The following is a 20,070-nucleotide window of genomic DNA, read 5'->3' on the forward strand; positions in this document are numbered from 1 at the left end:
CCTCAATGTCTGTCAGAAAGCATATGACTAAATGAATTATAAACATCCATAAATACATACTATAAAATACTGTAAGACTATGCTGTCAAAAATAAAGCTCTAAAATACAGTAATATTAAAAGAAAGCAATCTGAATGATACGTCCAGCAAAACATAAAATATAAACCAAGACTATAAGACTGTGCAAAAATAAATTATTTAAAAAGTTCTCAAAGGAGAAACGCCACGCGGTAACTTGTGAAAAGGGACAGGGGAGGATGGTCGGTGAAGTCTGAAAACCCACAAAGAAAAGAGCACCGGGCAGGAGATGACTAGCCTCTTATACCAGCAATGCTTGTATCACTAAGAAAAATGCTGAATAGTAGAAAGCATCTTGGAACATTACAGATTATTTACTTAATGCCTTCAGTATAAATCTGAGAGATCTCAGAACACCATTAGCAAAAACTGTTTCTTTGTATGGCTCATGATGAATTTAGTGGTATTTATCAACCATCTGGTATTAACAGACCACAAAACTATTTCTACTAGGTAGATCACACAATTATTTATACCTTATCTTGACACTGCTGTGATTAATAAAGAAAAACTAGAAAAAAACTGTTTATGAATTCCTCATGGATTTTCATCACTAGTCACTATATTTCCCACTCTACTCCAAAAAGCAGTGGAAAAAAAAATACAATTGCTATCACAAGATGTCCAAGTAACAGTACCATTACAAGTTTCCTTCATATCAAAAAGTTGTAAATTACTGATGAACACTAGGGGAATTACACCTGTTCACCAAAAGAAATAATCTAGATTAACATTATGACTATAGTAGTAATCAGGAAATCCAATCCACTATTTTTTAAGGTTCTTTTGTGAAAGTATGGAATGATCAGTTTTCACACTTCCAGAATGAATGGGTGCAAGCGTGCTAAGTCACTTCAGTGACTGACTCTTTGTGATCCTGTGGACTGCAGCCCACCAGGCTCCTCTGTCCATGGGATTCTCCAGGCAAGAATACTGGAGAAGGCTGCCACGCCCTCCTCCAGGGGATCTTCCTGACCCAGGGATCAAACCCAAGTTTCTTATGTCTCCTGCACTGGTAAGTGGGTTCTTTACCACTATTACCACCTGGGAAGCCCCTAAAAGTGATGTGTTATTATAGCTGTAATTCTGGCTGCTAAAAAACCATCTTCATTCAGTGAACATAATTACTATAACCAGTGCTGGCAAAGGGAGTCCACCAGACGTGGGTCTGCAGAGCACAATGGTGTGCCTGGTTTGCAAGAATGAGCCTGTCCCAGCCGTAGAGTTCTTATATGTCTTCTGAAATTTAGAAGTGAAAAACTGGGATAAAAAAAGAACTCTGAAAAGTATCGAAGCACAAAAAGGATGAATGTAATTTTTAAGGGCCCTTAGAAGGTAAAAATAGCATTTGGGATGACAAAAACAAGAAAACTATTTTTCAAAACTCAAGACATCACTTCACATTTCTTGCATTAACAAATACATAATATAAAGCAAAATATTACTTGTAAATAGGCAGGGAAAATTTCTTCGAGCTTATTTTTCCTTTTTCGGTATCTCTTCTTTATTTTTTCAGTGTTTTCATTAACAGAAATAGATTCATCAACTAAGGTATCTGGTAACTGCTCACTCCAGCCTGAAACAACAATCACACTTATAAATATGTGGTATTTAAAATTTTCAAATAAACCCACCAAAGTAACTAATAATAAATGATAACTAACTTACCAACATACACACAGACAAGTTTTGTCTTTATTCTTTCAGTTTTATTGAGATATAACTGACATACAGCTGTCTAAATTTAACATATATACAATGAGTTGACAAATAAAAAACTTTCACAAAAAGATCTCAAAGTAAATTAATATTAAGTATCATAAAATTTCATTTCATGTCTACTTAGTACCAGCATGCTTCCTATTGTGTCTTAATGAGTATTTTCTTACAAAGCAGAAATTTGTTTTTATATAATGGTGACATCTTGTTAAAGGTTAAAAAAAAAACACACGAAAACCATATTCAATGCTAATGAGTATGGAGAAATGGCTACTCACAAACAACTAAAAGGAATTTAGCAGTACTTCCAACCTTTAGGTAGAGTTTATTGGAACTGTCCAGCAAGTCTTTTTAAAAATGTGTATCCCTCAATCCAGCAATTCTAGGTTTGGGGATTTATTGCAAACTAGGTATCTATAGTACACACATATTGTGATAATGTATGACTATCTGAATCTGCTCATAAAAATGTTATGAATGCTCAAATTTAAAATAAATGCAAAAATCTGAAATGTTGGACTAATAAACAAGAATACCACTTAGAGCAGGTGAGCAAGGAATCAAATGATACTCTCAGATACTTTAAGCAAAAGACACATACATGCCTTCTGAAAATCAATGTGGGCACTTATGTTGCCAGACTACATAGGTTGAATAAAAAGTACTAAATATAGTGGATAAACATTTTAAACAATTTTTAAAATTTTTTTATTATTTTTTTAAACATTTTTTTAAAATTTACCAGTAATCTAACCAGAAAATATAGAATTCTCTAAGACCAAAAATTAAGGTCAAACAGGAACCACAAAAATAAGCAAAGAACGAAATAAAGCTCTCTGAAATGCTGCTAAAACCTAGTGACCTTGAACTCCAGTTTTCAGAGCACTATGAGGAATGGGGTATATATAGAAGACAAAGCCTGCAGCCTCTCCCCAAGGTGGCGAGATCAACCAGGGGTGCCTGCTACAAAGGCGGGACCCAGGGCTCCACACCCAGGGCTGGGTGAACACAGAGCACACCCTCCCATCCTCTCATCACTCACCACCATCCCCACCCCAACGGCAAAGAAAACCGTCAGTAAATAACATGGTGCTGGAGAGAAAGACAAAACAAATGAACATCTTCCCTAAGAGTTCATAAACTCAAAACAGCCCTGATGTGTAAGAAACCTGGGTTTCTATAACACAGGTGAACCAAAAACCTTTACGCTAATACTTAGCTTAAAGGAGTCCTGGGGTAGTAGGACCTCATGTTCCTGGCAGCAACAAACGCAAATCTTTTCTGAAGGAACCAACCTTTAATTCAGTTCCCAAAAATTTCAGAGAATGCTCTACAGAATATGAGCTCACAATTAAAAAAGACTGTGTTGTTGTTTAATATATGTGTATGCATATCTCACACAATGAACACCATCAAATGAGGCAGTAGGCAGCAGGGGACAGGAGAGAGACAGCACAGAACCTGACGTGCAAAGATTTGAAAATATCTGACTCTAAATCAACTGCAACTAGAGCAGTAAGTTGTACGAAGAAACTACAGTGTTAAAATACCTAAAAAGTAGTTAGGAAAAGGAAAATATGCACGGTCGATTAAAAACTCAGTGAATGACAAGTGAAGAAAAACACTAAATGACGAAACTGAAATTATTTAGAAGACAACAGAGGCAAACGTGGAAAAGACAAACAACAGTTTCCCTGAACGTATCACATTTCTGAACTGGGGCTTATTATAGCCACATTAAGTAATATGAGGAACTTTTTTAAAACCATTACAGTGCTTTCTTTTAAAAATGTACAGCAATCAAAAAAAAAAATTAATTCACAGGCCAAAAGCCTACCACAATGTAATGGAAGAACTTTATTCAAAAAACATAATAAAAACGTATCATTTACCTTTACATTTTATATACAATATTTAAAATACAGAAAACGTACAGATCAAAACCATATGGATTGCAAAGTCCTCATTAGAACCGATTCTTAAGCTATGGCTTTAGCAATGACTTAGCTTTCTTTGAAACTCTAAGAAAAGATGACAGAATATTAATTGGAAGATACATTTCTAAAACAGCATCCAATTTTGTTATAAATTATTGGGGTATCCTGTCACTTTCAGATGCATGGAAATGCATCAGATGTATGAAATTTCCGGCTTTACACCAAGTACATCAGTCAGGCAAAGAACGGCCTGCTGTGAGATGACCAGGAAGTGCCAGATGTGACTCTGATCAAATCCCTAAGCTGCTCATATTTAACAGAGGGAAAAAATACAACAAAGACACTTGTTAAAAACCTCAAAGCAACATAATCTGCTGGGTTTAAATAATTTTCTTATCAAACCTGCTACACTGCAGATATGAACTGCACAGGCACCTTTCAGATCGCTAAGCAGCGGTAAGGTGGTAACCGTAGCATTATTTCCAATAGTTGTTTTCAATTGGGAATGTCAAGACAAGACAGTAAAATCAATCAAAATCAGGACCATACCATCATCTCTGCTGGGTAACTGCTCGGAAATGGAGCCTGAGGAATCCTTTCTGATCACAGATCTTTTGGTTTTTCCTTGCCCAGTTCGACTTCTTTGTCGTACCATAAATCCACCAATACCTATCCAAAACAGAAATTGAGGAATCCTGTAAATAACTATTCTCCCTGTATTTCCTCCAGAAGCAGGATGAAAATGTTTAGTCTCACAAGTGAGGAATATCTCAAATTCAAATGGGCTAATTTAAATCAATAATCTCATTTTAATGCAAAATACAAGAGTTTGGAAATAAGACATCAAAGTTATTGGTATCTTATTACTAACCAAACAGGAATAAAAATCCTTTGAAATACAGAAGCCTGCATGTACTTCTTCTAAACAATGTCAGAGTAAACATTATAGTATATTATGCTTGTTTCCTTAATGTCACTAACTCACAGATCATCATTCAAATTATTTGTACGTTAGTTGAGGGAGAGCAGACACAAGACACAAACTCAACTAGATGATCCCAAAGAAAACCAGCATGGCTTTTGGGGAAGTGTGTCCAGGTACCCCTAGTAAAGCTCAAGCCGTGAGACGCACGCAGCCCCAGTGAGGGCACGGAACCTGGCACTAAGCTGTGCCATTCCGGTTACTGGCAGACTTCGGACAAGTTACTTAACTTTCCACCGCCTCAGTTCCCTCACTGGTAAAACAGGGATAATGTACAGCATCTCCTACACACAGGTTATAAAGTGCTGAGACTAGCGCCTAACATACAGCAGCACTGGCAGCTTTTATCACTAACAATATGCTTTGTGACCTAATGGGCCCCTCACATGGGTCCCTTACATGGATGACTTACTTCCATGTAAGGCAAATAAGGAAAACAACAAAAACACCCCCTCAACATTTAACTCTTAAGTTCCTGGAAGGAATTCAGACACGTCTAAAAAAGGAAGTGCCTTATAAGCCTCATAATTATAAAGAAACGAAGTCATTTTCATCCAATGGATGAAGCTCATCTACGCATTAGTTACAGATGTGGCCCAACTGGAAGGAAAATCTATTGGAAAACAAACACAAAGCTTTTCCTTACACATCAAAAGGCATTTAGATCATTCTTATCAATGAAACAGTGGCAATCAGAAGAATAAAGATTGGACTGATTCAATACACCTCACGGCAGAGAGTGGGTGGGACCGAGGTTCCAGGGGAGGGGATAAACAAGTACTTACAGCTGATTCACACTGCTGTACAGCAGAAACTAACATACCCTTGTAAAGCAATTATACTCCAATTAAAAAATATACTTTAAAAATTTCTGCTTTAAAAAATGCAAAACATTTTCATAAGCAAACTGCCTAAAAAGAGCCTAGAAGTTCTGTATTATGAATATGTCAATACTTTTTTTTTCCATTAAGGCAAAAAAAGTTTGACAAACAGGACAGCTTTTCTCTCCCCTCCCCTGAGGCAGAGAGAAAATAAGAGTTCTTAACAGTCACATTATTAACCAAACTATAAATTCTAGGAAACATAAGAACTCTGTCCTATCACCTTCATATTGTACACTTACTAGCTGGTACTCCTGCACAAAAAATGCAGTAAATTTAAAAAACATAAATATTAGAGAGTGAATGCTAAATCATGACAGAATTAAGAGGTTCACATCAAGGGAAAACATATGCTTTATTGTGAGTTAGTGACATACCCCACTAAGGCATTTTTCACCTACAAAGTGTATTTATTGCAATAGTTTAGCTCTGTCATCTACACATACAAGTTTCAGTTTAGAGTTGTTAGAAGTTATATTTCATCCTGATTATTTCATTATAATTGAAGCCCTATTATATTTTTCTTAAAGTAACTAAGTTTTTATTATAACTAAAATGTCCAGCTAAGGCACTCCACCTGGTCTGTATGGTTTTCTTTTTCTCTTTTTGACGCCCTCTGTTCCTTCGACCCCCTTAGTTTCATCATCCACAGCTTCTCGTTCAGGGCTAGATTCTGATTTTCCATCACAATCCATGAGTTCTCCTTCTGGAAAAAAGTAAATGTACAGATAGAACTGAAAAAACTACCGAATGTACAGCTCCTATGTAAGAGGAAAGACAAAGCAAAATGGCTGCTGAGCCACTCTAATCATGCATCCCAACTGGCAGGGAAAGTACAGACAGAGACGGGAAAGGCCCCCTGACGGCTGGGAAGTCTTGCTGCTCAGTGCACCTTTCTCAGGAAACACAACACGAGGCGCAAGGAAGGGGACCAGAGCGGATGCTTGGAAGGACAAGTGTAAATCAAGTAGGACGTAAACTATCACTCCTTGCTATTAATTATGTCTTCAGGTCCAGGATCCAAAGGCTGTCTCTCTAGCCTAGAACTCTCCTGAGTTGCAACTAATCTGTAATTAGACATTACCCAGTTACTGAAAACTCTACATACAAAATTGAACTACTAATTTGAAATGAAGTTCCTCCCTTCCTCGGGATTTGCCTGTCATTAAAGAGCAAAGAAATGTACCCTGCAGAAGCCAGACTCCTGGGAGACCGTCTTGACAACGCCTCATTTCTTTTTTCATACCATCAGAGCTCCTCAGTATCTCTCAAAGGCGTTTTACTTTTCTTGACTGTCATCTCAGTCCAATCTCAACTTACTGCCATTCCCTCCCCTCCTATCCCTCTCCTTGTCTCCAAGCTTACCTTCCTCCCTAATCGGTTCTTAAACTGCAGTCTAAATGATCTTCCTATAAATACCTATCAATTTTCTGCTTAAGAACCCTTTAATGTCTTCCCAGTAGCCTGCGAATGAGATTCACACTGTAAGGCCCAGGTGATGTGTCCTGTGAGCGCCGCAGCCTCACCGCCCCCCGACCAACTCACTCAGTTCCCTGTGCTCATGAAGCTCTCCCTCCCTGCCTGTCCCTATCCCCCCATCTCGCAGGATTCATTTCCTAGAGAGTCCCCACAGCTGCATGCTCCTGTACATTAACACTGTGCGTCATCTGAATTGGTTCTCTCAATGTCCATTTCCTTGCTAGACTACATTCTCCTTAAAAACAGGCATCAAGATTCTCAGTGACAGCTGCATCCTTAAGCATGGATGCTATGTAACAGGGGTTCAATAATTTTCTCACAGCATGATATATAATCAATGAAATTAAGTAATGCACACAGAAGGTCAGTTCTTAAGAACACTTTTAAAACCATGGTAATCAAAGCTTTTCAAATTATGCTTTATGCTGTGCTGCAGGGGGGAAAAGTTATCAAATACATTTAAGAATAAACTGTTTACACTGTTCTTCAATATTGTAAGTATTATGTATAACATTTCTATTATATCATTAGCACTGTGCTTTTTTTTCCCAGTAATATTAATACTAGGTCAATGTTTGAGGTCAATTCTATAATTATTCTGATAATTGCTTTCTATAGCTAAAATTAAACCATGAAAATTTATTTACTGAAACTTAGCAAACACCAAAGAAAACAAAACAGTATAACTACTTACCTTAAAATAAACCTACTGAAACATATATCAGAAGGAATTTAGGGTTAGATATGGTAGACTAAAATTTAACTTCACTCTCCTGAAACCCTACACAGAGTAAAGCAACTTATTTAAAAAAAAAAAAAAAAACCCACCTACAGAGAGAAAACAGGAAAGAAGAAAAGCCATAACTCTGGAAGTAGAAAGCCGAATGATGAAAGACAACTGAGTTAAACACAAGTTCTCATTTAAATGTGGAAGGAACCAAAAAAAGAATCCAGCTTATATCACAGTCTTCAAAAGGGTGAGGAACTAGCAAAATCAGGCACCTTTGGAAATGGGTAGCAGGAAGCTAAAACACAGAACTTCATTTTTTATTAACTACAGAAGCCATAATCCCACTCCCAATCCCACACACTGGGAGGCTGCCAAGCACACCCACAGGTTTGGGACTCTTGGGACACTTTTAAACTGCACACTGGGGCAATGTTCTAAAAACAGGATTAATTGACTCCAGGCAGGTTAAATGCTGGCACTCTCATCTGAGGTTCTTTCCCCACTAAACTCCCAGCAGAAGGTCAGAAGTTAAGCCTCTATGCCCCAAGAGGAGACAGGAGATCCTCCTGGGAAACCGAACCAGTCCCAGGGAAATGCCTAAAGGTACCAGCACTGGGGGATTCTCCAAACAGGGAGCTGAGGGCACAAAAGCTCAGTCAACACATACCACCCACAGACCTGAAGCTTTTCATCAAGGTTTTAATCCGTCATTCTGTTTCTAAAAAACTATTTGTTTAACCAGTCTCCACTTTTAGCCTTCACTTTTAATCACGCATGGACAACCTAGAATTATCAATGAAAGACAGAGACCTGAGACCACAAAAAGCAACTGGGAATTGAAAGACTACGTAGGAAAAAGAAACAAAAAAAACTTTAACATAAGATAAAACACAGGTGAAGCAAGAACAGGATGCTATGCAAAGGAACATTCAAAGGAAGAAAGCTCTTGAAAATTAATGCATGATATTTAAGAACAAAAGGAAAATGAAAATCAGTAAAGGGATAGAAAGCTAAAATAAGAAAATTTACTTTAGAGTAAAATGTGAAGACCTGAGCTGGAAAGGAGCAGAGAAAAGACAGGGAGCATGGGCTGAGTGGGTGAGGCACCGAAGGGGAGAAGCATCAGGGGTTTCCAGAGTATTCCTAGCGCTGAGGGGCACGGGATGAGGGGCCACTCTGTGCTCCAGCAAAGAGAGGAAAACATACAAGAGAATGAAGCAGACGCATCTTCATGAAATTTCAGAACATTGCAGACAAGCAACGTCCTAAGATCCAAACAGAATCCAGAGACAACACGGACCATACCAAGTTCCCTAAACGCTAGAAACTAAAAGACGCTGGATCAATGACTTCAAAATGCTGAAAGAAAACTGAATTCCAACCTGGAAACGGTCAGGGGGGTGGGTACATTTTCAGAAATACATAACCTCTCAAATTTGCCTTCTATGCACTCTCTAGAAACTCAGGAAGTTTCTCAAGAAGACATGTCCACCAAATGAGAAAGAAATGTATGAAACCTCAAGACCCTTAGAGTAGACTAGAAAAAAGAAAGGGGGAAAAAAAACAAAGAAAGAAACAAACAAAAAACCCTAGAGGCCTCTCAAAATGGGAATTGAGTTACTTACAGCCATACAAAGAATACGAAAAATGAAGAACAGTATAAAGGCAAGGAAAAGAACATTAAGAACAAAAAAGTGCATACCCCAAGAGCTTGGACATGAATTAAAACAGCACTACAAGGACACACAAGTGAACTGGCCAGACACGGGAGAGAGGAACACTCCTATTCTTATTTTTAAAACGTGAATATACTACTTGTCCAAAAACAAAAGTTTAAGAGTCAAGGGAATGAGCATTAACAAATCACAAGCCTACTCACCCCAGCCGCTTTCTCTGGTCTGCGCTGGCCCCTCTGCACCTACCCTCACCCTCCCTGCCACAGGCTGAGTGCGTCCGGACGCCCCCACCATGTTGTGAGGGAGCCCCCCCGGGGCACAGAGAGGGGAAGCATTGTGATCCCACTCCTGAGGCACAGACTTTGTAGACTGGGGGCGGTCTCTATTAACAGGGTACTCCGATTTCAGTAGGTGAATTAGAAAGAAGCCTGATTCTACTGGACAAGGAGTTTGTTTCTGATATGCTAAGGTGATTGTTTATGACTTATTTCCCTCAAGAAACACTCATCAGTAGAGTTAAAAATTAACCCCACAAAGATGGGTATTGCTGCCGTGTTTCAGGAGCATTACAAGCTCACGTGGACTTTGTCCTGCGTGTGTGGTATGATGCACGGTAATGCTTCTAAGGGGATGTCTCTGCTGGCAGCCTCATTCAGAAACTGTACAAGTGCAGAAGTGTCCACCATTTCTTGCAGCACTGTTTCCCAGAACAGTAGTCACTGGGAAAGCCATACGGTCTTTTTATTGATCCTTTAAGAGGCTTTATAATCTCATACTTTGGGAATTAATGTGTACTATCGAGAAACCTCTCAAATTCTGTGAAATGCAGCAGATTTAAGTCAGGACTATGAAACCACTTTTCAGGAATTTTCTAATGGCCTCAGAAGTGACAGGTTTTCACCATACTCTGGGTGATGGACATCGGGTCCATTCCTCCCAGAAACACAGACTACTACTTTACAAGCCCCCACCCACTTAAAACTTCAAAATGCACTTCTGTTCCACAGTACATGAAAAGGGACATCCTGGGTGCAGGTCTTGGGGGGGAATCTTACACAGAAGCATCAGAACGCTTTTCTCCCAACCACACAGACCCAAAACCACACTACTGCATAAGAAATATCAGGATAAACAGGAGCACACACAGACCCACTCTAAGCCACGAGAACCTCTCATCTGACAACTGCAATAGACTCCTGCCACAGCTCTTGTGCTTGAAACTGTTCACACTGCAGCAGAGTGCTCTTTTAAAAATCTAAATAAGCTCATGCCTCCCTTCTCATCAGAAGCCTCCGACAACCTCCCCTTCCATTCACAGTGACTCCTTAGGCAATACTCTGCAGTCCTAGGGGACCTACCGAGTCACCCCCCTCTCTTTACACCTCTGCTCTCATCGCTGCCCTCTGCCCTTCTGCTCACCCTGCTGGACGCACAGCAAACATGCCGGCGCTCCCCACCCAGGGTCTCTGCACTGGCATTCTCTTTTCTCAGATAAAAGCGGGTCAGGTCATCCGAGTCCTCACCCACTGTCTGCATTCCCAATTCCTCTCAACAGCACTTGCCAAACACATTTTTATCAACTTGTGCTGTCATATATTTTTAATGATCCTTTTTTTCTAATATTAAAATGGAAGTTCCATGAGCAGAGAAGTTTATCTGCTTTGTTTACTGACAGGACTTCCAACAACTGGTGCACAGCAGGCACTCACTAAGTACTGGTAAATGATGAGTACTGGGAAATGAATTCTTTATTTTTGAATCACCTGAAAAGAAACAACCACTCTCTAAAGATAAACAAGCCAATGGTGAGCTTCTTTAGAGACAAGCAAAAACAAACCTCATAATGAATTTAATGGGCTTCCCTGATGGTTCAGCTGGTAAAGAATCTGCCTGCAATGTGGGAGACCTGGGTTCAATCCCTGAGTTGGGAAGATCCCCTGGAGAAGGGAAAGGCTACCCACTCTAGTATTCTGACCAGGAGAATTCCACGGACTATACAGTCATTGGGTTGCAAAGAGTCGGACACGAGCAACTTTCACTCAAAGTTACTTTTTCATCACAAGAATTTAGCTAAAATAAAATATATGTATTTTAACCAAGAAAATGTTTACAAACAGATGTTTTATAATAACCATCTGTGAATACAAGCTTACACTTGAAAAAATGATGGTTTTTCATTTCCAGAATGCATGGATGGGGTTCTACTTGAACTTAGCTATGGAATCTAAGCTCACATCCATCTGTGAAGGTTTTCACTGCCATCTAGCAAATCCTAAATTTTCAGATTTGTGATCTTCAAACATACAATGCTCCTGGAAATTCTTATAAGTTTATTCTATAAGGATACATGAAAGAAGAGAACCCAAAAAGGCAAGATGCAAGATGACCACTCTCTTCGGACAGGGTCACACCAAGGGTTATCCTCTAAGTCAGCAGGATTTTGTTGCTCTTTAGTGGGTAAGTCATGTCCGACTCTCTGCAAACTCAGTTTGCATCCCGCCAGGCTCCTGTGTCCGTGGGATCACCCAGGCAAGAATACTAGAGTAAGCAGCTATTTCCTCCTCCAGGGAATCTTTTGGACCCAGGGATCGAACCTGTATCTCCTGCATTAGCAGACAGATTCTTTACCTCTGAGCCACCTGGGAAGCCCCCAGCAGGATTTACCCTTGGGTAAATCACATCCTTTAAAAGCTCTTTTAGTTTTTTGCAAATGTATTCCATGGAAAATTTCTTAAGTATTACCTCGACTATCGTCCATTTCGCCGTCCCTGGAATGCTCTGACTGGATGTCTGGAGGGGTCTGAAGGACAGCCACACTATTCTGATTTATGATCTTCAACTTCAACTTTGGTTTTGACCGTTTTCTTCTTGGAACAGTAACCGTTAGGCTCTGTAACTGAGTCATCCCTGATTCCGTCAAACACACACCATCCTGGGTGTAGGTCTTGGGTGGATCTAAAATAACAATATCCCAAGGAAACAAATTAAAATTCTCCTCTTAATTTTTATTGATAAGTTGATTACTGTCCAATAAGGCCCATGTCAAGGCAATGTGACTTCTATAAACAAATTACCTATGAAATGCACAATTAGCAGTATTCAATTAAAAGTAATAGTTGGCCAAACTTCCTTGAATTATAGACAGACATCTTGTAAAATTTTTTTAAAAATGGTCTTCCTGGCATTTCTATCTTCATGTATCAATATAGGAATTTAAAAAGCAAGCACTGAAGCTAAAAAGCAGTGCTTCAGCCACTCAAGCATGAGTTTTTTCCTAGAGTAGCCTTTCAGTGTAAAGGGTGAGGATGAATTTACACAAGAAAAGTAAGAATACTCCAGAAGCCCATTTGGAAATCAAAGGATCAGTATAATTACCTACAAGGAGAGGTAGTAAATAACCAGAAATCCTGCAAAATTTGAAGTGTACAAAGCTGCTGCTCATTAGAACAATTTCTGTGCTATCCAAATGTTTTTGTATCAAATGAAATCAAATAGAACTATGCAAAAGAATGACAGCTTAAGAGTATCCTGTTAATCACTATTCTAGGCTGATCTATTACAGAAGAAGAATAAATTCTGAAGAGATCTCTGTTTGCTAACTAAGCTTCATTGTTTAACTAAACACAATAATGTATCAAAGCAAGTATGTAGTTAGCAGTTATTTCAAAAGTGGTTATTTTCACTGCCAATTTGCTGAGATTTGTAGGAATACTGTCACACTAAAACTGGAAAAGACAGGCATTTTGTATATTATTAAAGAAATGATTATCAACATCAGGGATTTTACACTGAGAATGATTAAGGCAGGAGTCATGTAACAAGTCAATTACATAAAAATCAAGCGTTTCTTTGCAGTCAAGGAAAGCATTTCAGATTTTACCTAGTTCTTTCGCTTTTGTGACAATTTGTGCTACAAGTGAAGATTCACAGCAGTCTGAGGAAGGCACTGAAATTAAAAAAAAAAACATAATTTTTTCAAAACATTTAAAATTTAAAGATTTACATATGGCTACAGTTTCTACTGCTGCACCCATTTAAGTGAAATAAATGCTTGAATACTAAGCAGACTTAAAAGCTGTCTTGAAAACAACAAAACAACAGGGAGAAACGGTGGAGGAAATACACACCACACAGAAGAAAAACTGATAAAGAACTGATGTCAAAAAAAAGGATCGATGTACTGGGTTTCTACATATGCCTAATAATACAAAATTATGAGTCTTGAAAGCTACACTTACATCTTAGAGCTAAAATACATTCTTAATTTACTTCCCTTATGCAAGTAGATTGTTTTAATATATTAAGTTGAGGTAATAAGAGTTAATTTAAAACAAAAAGTAAAACGCTTTCCAAATAACAGCTTCACAGAAAGAGAAAAAGGAGCAGCGTTGAGCCCACTCGCTGGTTCAGGACGACAAGCACAGGCGAGCTGCACGAGAGAGGAGACTCACCACTCAGACCATCTTACCATTTGATGTAGGCATATAGGGTCTGCACAGGCTACAATCGAAACCAATGTCTGCTACATTCTCCACTTCCTCTTCAGTACTGAAGTTCTGACAAACTGCATGCATCCACCTAGAAAGACCACATTTGTATTTTTGAAAAAAGAATACACTAAGGATGGTTTCCTTTTAAAAACTGCAACAGTAGCTAACAGCCTGAAACCATGAAGCCCCTAAGTCTCACATGCTCCTTCCATCCAGCCCCCGTTTCTCTCTCTCCTAACCACCCCTTGCTAGCTCACAAAAACCATCAGAGGTGAAAGAAAAAAGGAAAGGGAACAAGTACCAGGAAAGAAGCAGAAGCAATTCATTTGAGGAGGATTGGACAATCACTTTGTAATCTATCACAGACAGCCAGGACGTTGGCTCAAAGTGAAAATGTCAGTCGTTCAGTCACATCCGACTCTCTGCCACCCCACGGACTGTAATCCACCAGGTTCCTCTGTCTGTGGAATTCTCCAGGCAAGCATACTGGAGTGGGTGGCCATGCCCTTCTCCAGGGGATCTTCCCACCCCAAGGACTGAACCTGGGTCTCCTGCATTGCGGGCAGATTCTTTATGGTCTGCGCCACAAAGGAAGCTGGTCAGGGCAAGCAGAAAGGAACGGACAAGACTGTGCGTGGTGGAGCACGCATGGGCTCCAGGTGACGCGTCTCCTGTGAGGTGGACAGAGCTCACGGAAGGGAACAGTCAGTGGGAAATGAAAGCTGTCATTCTGCCTTACAACAAAGAACTGGTACGCAGAGTCCTGAGACTCCTACGCTACTGACAAGATGCTACGCTGACCAACACTCTGCGAGCAGTGCTGACACAGCACAGCAACAGGCCGCTGCAATCAGCCCTCAGCAAACATCAAGTGAAGCATGCTAAGCCTGGAACTGAGAGTATGAAAAAGAAAACTTCAGTTTCTAGCCAACTAAAAAAATCTGGAAAGGAAAAATCTTAACTTCTTAAATTTAAGAGAGAAGAAAACTTCTTTTGCAATTTTGTTTTGCTGTATTAGAGGGGAGACAGGAGAGCGCAGTACCTGTCACACTGCCTGCACTGCAGGATCAGGTCCTCCTCCCGGTAGTTCCGGTGGCAGACGGGGCAGGCGGACAAGCTGGCGCAGGGGGCGCACTGGGTGTAGTTGTTCTGCCACTCGCCTCTCGGGCCTGCGGACGTAGCTCCACAGTGTCTGCACCACACACACCTGCAACCCAACACCCACAGGCCTCAGCCCGACGCACCCGAGCGACGGCGCGGCTGAGACTCAGAGCCACATGCGGACAGCACGGGGGAGGCACTCAATGCAGGCCTCCCGTCGTTAACGCCTATCACACAATTAAGCAGATGTCGCTAATCTGAGGAAACTACAACGACGTGGCTCAGTTCTGAACTTAAACGCCTAATGAGGAAACCAAAGTCCCAGGGTACCATTTGCACTTCCAGCCTCCTTTGGGGACCGTCTGCAGGGGAGGGTCGAGGCAGTAGGTGTGGTAGCTTATGTCACAGTCGTCGCACAGCAGGAGCCGTCCTGGGTCCGTCGCCTTCCCACAGGCCTCACACACGGTGCACTCAAGGCACCGCCAGCCCTTGCTCAGAACCACTTTAGTGATCTGCAAAGGAAACCACCAAGCCGTTGTGATTCAAACATTAGCCTGCGCCTCACACACAGAGGATCAAGTACACCCTACAAGTGGATACGGTGCTCCCACGCCCAGGAGCAGGAGAGGGCCAGGCGCAAACACACTGAGGCCCAGTGAGCCTGCCTGTGCTTTCAAGAGTCTGCCTAGTGGGCACAGTAACCGACATTTCCATGCCTCAGTTTATGTAACTAGTGTGCTCTGGAGTTATGGATTTTAAAGAAATCAAGTAAATCACCCCACAGTTTTTCTCTTATTGCTGTTTATTTGGCGGTGACAGGGTCTTTACTTGCAGCATGTGAGCTTTCAGTTGCTTGTGAAGCTTAAGTTTCCTGACCAGGAATCCAACCCGGGTCCCCTGCACTGGGGGTGTGGAGTTCTAGCCAGTGGACCACCAGGGAAGTCACCCCATGATTTTTAATATAGGACTTGAAAATGTATTGATACGGTTTCAATCTACGACATTTCATGCATTCATGATTCTAAAAGTTGTGCACATCATGTAAGGACTTGTATATTAAAATCAACATTAAAAATGCAAAACTCTTAAGGTATAACATGAATTCCCAAGGTGATTTCATGGTTTTGGAAGATTTTAGGCTATGAACCTAGGACCTTTAAAGTTCACATTCTCTCCTCTCTTTATTCTCCTTTCCTTCAAGGGTCTACGTTAGTAGAAAAGTTTGAGAACCTCAATTCCTCAAAGCAGCCACATTATGTAATATTAAGAATCTGGAATCAACTGAAAAAATCTAGTAAGACTAGAGTCTACGTATAAAAAGGACAACAAAGAATCTGTGTAATAATAGTATAGCAAGTGATCAAGATAGACAATAAAAATTCAGACCATGAGGAAGCTACATGGGAGGAAAAAAAAGTGAAATAAATGAACTGTCAAAATAGCACCAAACTTTCTAACTTCAGATCCTAAAACAGACTAACAGTTTTCCATTCTACAGGAAAACACTTTCCAATCCTTAACCCAGCTAAACCAGCAATTAAGTGTTAAACTGAAAAGCCTTTTAGACATACAAAGACTCCAACTTCAGCTCCTGGGTACTCTCTCTAAAGAAGTTAGCGCTATGAGGAACGAAGTGAGGGTGTATACCAAGAAAAAGGAAGACATGGGATCCTCAAGGCAATGAACCCGACGTCAGCCCAGAGATATTAAGGATGAGAACTGAGCAACAGACCCAGAAGGTTCCAGCCCAGCTCAGAACAGAGAATAACAGAGTATAGAAGGGGTGGGCCTTTCCCAGAAAAACAGGTACTTGCTGAAGAAATGTGCTATCATACTTCTAGAGTAAAAACAAACAACAAAAACTAATGGAAAATCATCAATCATTATTTTCTTCTTGCTATAAAAAACTCCACGAAAAACAAACTGAACTTATACTATTTAGGTCTCCAGTGAACATTTATGGAGTCATAGCCAACATTAAATTAAAAGACATGTGCTACTGGGAAGGAAAGCTATGACAAACCTAGACAGCATATTAAAAAGCAAAGACATCACATTGCTGACAAAGGTGCATATAATTAAAGGCATGGTTTTTCCAGTAGTCATGTACGGATGTGAGAGTTGGACGATAAAGAAGGCTGAGCGCCAAAGAATTGATGCTTTCAAACTGTGGTGCTGGAGAAGATTCTTGAGGGTCCCTTCGACTCTCAAGTCTCTTTAGCAAAGAGATAAAAAACCAGTCAATCCTAAAGAAAATCAACCCTGAATATTCACTGGAAGGATTGAAGCTGAAGCTCCAATACTTTAGTCACCTGATGCAAAGAGTCGACTCACTGGAAAAGCCCCTGATGCTGGGAAAAATTGAAGGCAGAAAAGGACAAGGGGACAGCAGAGGATGATACGGTCAGATAGCATCACCAACTCAATGGACATGAGTCTGAGCAAACTCTGGGAGATAATGAAGGATTTGGGAAGCCTGGTGAGCTGCAGTTCATGAGGTCACCAAGAATTGGACACAACACAGTGACTGAACAACAACGAAGAGTTCTTAAAGTTTGAGACGGGCCACCCCAGAGAGAAGGCTCTGTGGACTCACCTTAAAGCTTAAAAAGAAGTTTCAAAAGGTTCAAACAACTGCCTGCACAACAACTCAATCCTTTTTTTAAAGGAACCAAATCCAGACTTTCAACAATATGCTAACACAATGCACAATGTCCATGTGCAATCAAAGATTACTAGATGCTAAAAAAGGGTGGAAACATATCCTATTTAGGAGAAGAAATAGTTAACATAATGTGACATGTATGATAGAAGCAGCAGACAATTATAAACTTTTTAAGAACTTGTGAGGGTGTGAAGTGGAGGGTGGAAGTTGGAGAGTAGGTTGGTGAACCATAACATGTGCTCCAAATTTGATGAAAACTATCAACCCACTGATCCAGGTAAAAGAAAATGTCCTTTTGCATACGAATGAGGGTTTGGTGAAAGTGGAGAGTGAGCAGGGTGAAATAACGAGTTTTTACTACATATTCTAGTACACAACTTTTATGATCAATAGACAGAATGAATCAACTTCATGCCTTACCAAAAAATAGTATAAACTATCTTTTAAAATTAAATGTATGCATTTGTTGTTATACTTTTTCAAGGCAAAGCAGGATAATTACCACAAATTAAGATCATAGATCTGTAGGAGTTTCTTGAGGCAACACTTTAAAGGCAATATTTAAAGTATATACTTAAATATTGTCACAGATGTATAATAATCCTAACAAACAATAATTGATTAATTATATCAACTGGAGTTAGCACGATACTACTCAGTTCAAATCTTAATATTTATATTTAAGTGTATTTACCTTAATACTGACACAGTATGGATGGTAACACTGACCACACTGAGAACAGGCAAGTAATCTTCCCTCTGCTCCTTGGCCAAAACTGCCACAAACTACACACATATCCTGAAATTAAGAACACAATAACATTTTAAATCCAAGACCAAACTAAGAATATGCTAACATGCTAATTTTACAATTCGTATAAATCACTTTCTTCATTGATATAGCTCTAGAGCTAAATAATCAGTTGGCCAAAAAATTTGTTCCCGTAAGATGCTATGGAAAAACCTAACAAATCTTTTGGCCGATCCAATATCAGTCGCACCAATGTCAGTGCAACTGAGAAGAATTAGAAACGGACAAGGAGGAATGCAAAAGTGGGGGACGAATAATTTAGTTCAAACCTGATGCAGAGTGAACTTGTCACTACTAGAAAACAACACAACTGTATTGTGCATAGAGTTTTCTTCTTCATCCTTATTTGATGAAATATCTGCAGCAGACACCTATAAAAAGCAAAATACACAAAATGTGAAGTCATACTTCTCACCTGTATTATACCTGGTTGGAAAGTTTAAGAAGATTCATATTTAAAATGTAATTTTTTCCAGAGATCACACTAACAATTCTAAATTAGACTATTATTGCCAAGATACTATTATAAAGTGTGGCATTTTTTATTCACTTGTTTCTTTATAGAGCTACAAGTCTCACAGATCAGGAAGTAATGAGAAAACAAATCTGTCTTTACAAAGACTTGATTAACCAGAAATTCTAATCAAGAAACAAAGAGTGTATTATTTATGTGTACACATACACAAACACACACATATGTATGTATCATTCTATTTCAGTGACTCTTGAAGCCGGCAATGGGTACACTCCAGACTGAGATGTATAAAGATATAAATACAAAATACACATCAGATTTTAAAGACTTAGTAACAAACAAAAAATAATGTAGATATAGCTCATAAATAATTTTGTGTGTTTTATAAATTACATGTTGATATGATTTTATTTTGAACATAATGAATCAAAAAGTATATATTAAAATTAAATTTCATTGTTCCTTTTTTTTTTGATGTAGCTACTAGAAAGGCTTTTTTGTTTTAGTAGGTAGAGGGTACGTTTTGGCCAAGCTGCATGGCTTGCTAGATCTTATTTCCCCAACAAGGGACTGAACCCAGGCCCCTTGGCAGTGAGTCAGGGTGGAATCCTAACCAATGGACCTCTAGGAAATTCCCTAGAAAGTTATAAGTTGCATATATAGGTCACACGGGGCTTCCCTGGTGGCTCAGCTGGTAAAGAATCTGCCTGCAATGCAAGAGACCAGGGTTCAATCCCTAAGTCAAGAAGATTCCCTGGAAAACGGAATGGTTACCCATTCCAGTATTCTTGACTGGAGAATCCCATGGACAGAGGAGCCTGGTGGGCTACAGTCCATGGGGTTACAAAGAGTTGGACATGACCGAGCAACTAATATCTTAGCACCTCATAGGTCACATATTTCTTTTGGGGCAGCAATGCTTCAGAATATAATCATTTTGAGTAACTTGTCAAAATTTCAGTATTAGCCAAAGGATTATCAACCACAGTCATTAAGTTATGGACTTAGTTAAATTTGACCAAATCAACTAGGTACACACTGGCTTG

At 39.6% G+C, this 20,070-nt stretch overlaps 1 protein-coding gene across 22 annotated transcripts in view; it reads right to left on the reverse strand.

The window, feature by feature from the left end:
* Positions 1–20,070, reverse strand: part of KMT2C (lysine methyltransferase 2C) — a 257,448-nt gene that overhangs the window by 61,558 nt on the left and 175,820 nt on the right. For all 22 annotated transcript variants that reach the window (XR_003589232.3, XM_060415213.1, XM_042249047.1 and 19 more), the window contains 10 exons: positions 18,819–18,920; positions 18,433–18,537; positions 15,404–15,585; positions 15,015–15,179; positions 13,951–14,060; positions 13,363–13,428; positions 12,225–12,437; positions 6,175–6,303; positions 4,284–4,403; positions 1,524–1,654 (listed from right to left, as the gene is read on the reverse strand). Coding sequence is in view for 21 of the 22 variants with exons in the window: in XM_060415213.1 (XP_060271196.1) it covers positions 1,524–1,654; positions 4,284–4,403; positions 6,175–6,303; positions 12,225–12,437; positions 13,363–13,428; positions 13,951–14,060; positions 15,015–15,179; positions 15,404–15,585; positions 18,433–18,537; positions 18,819–18,920 (1,323 nt within the window). In the remaining variant the exon portion in view is untranslated. The remainder of the gene's footprint in view (positions 1–1,523; positions 1,655–4,283; positions 4,404–6,174; positions 6,304–12,224; positions 12,438–13,362; positions 13,429–13,950; positions 14,061–15,014; positions 15,180–15,403; positions 15,586–18,432; positions 18,538–18,818; positions 18,921–20,070) is intronic.

This window comes from Ovis aries, chromosome 4 (genome assembly GCF_016772045.2).
Source record: "Ovis aries strain OAR_USU_Benz2616 breed Rambouillet chromosome 4, ARS-UI_Ramb_v3.0, whole genome shotgun sequence".
Lineage (NCBI taxonomy): Eukaryota > Metazoa > Chordata > Mammalia > Artiodactyla > Bovidae > Ovis > Ovis aries.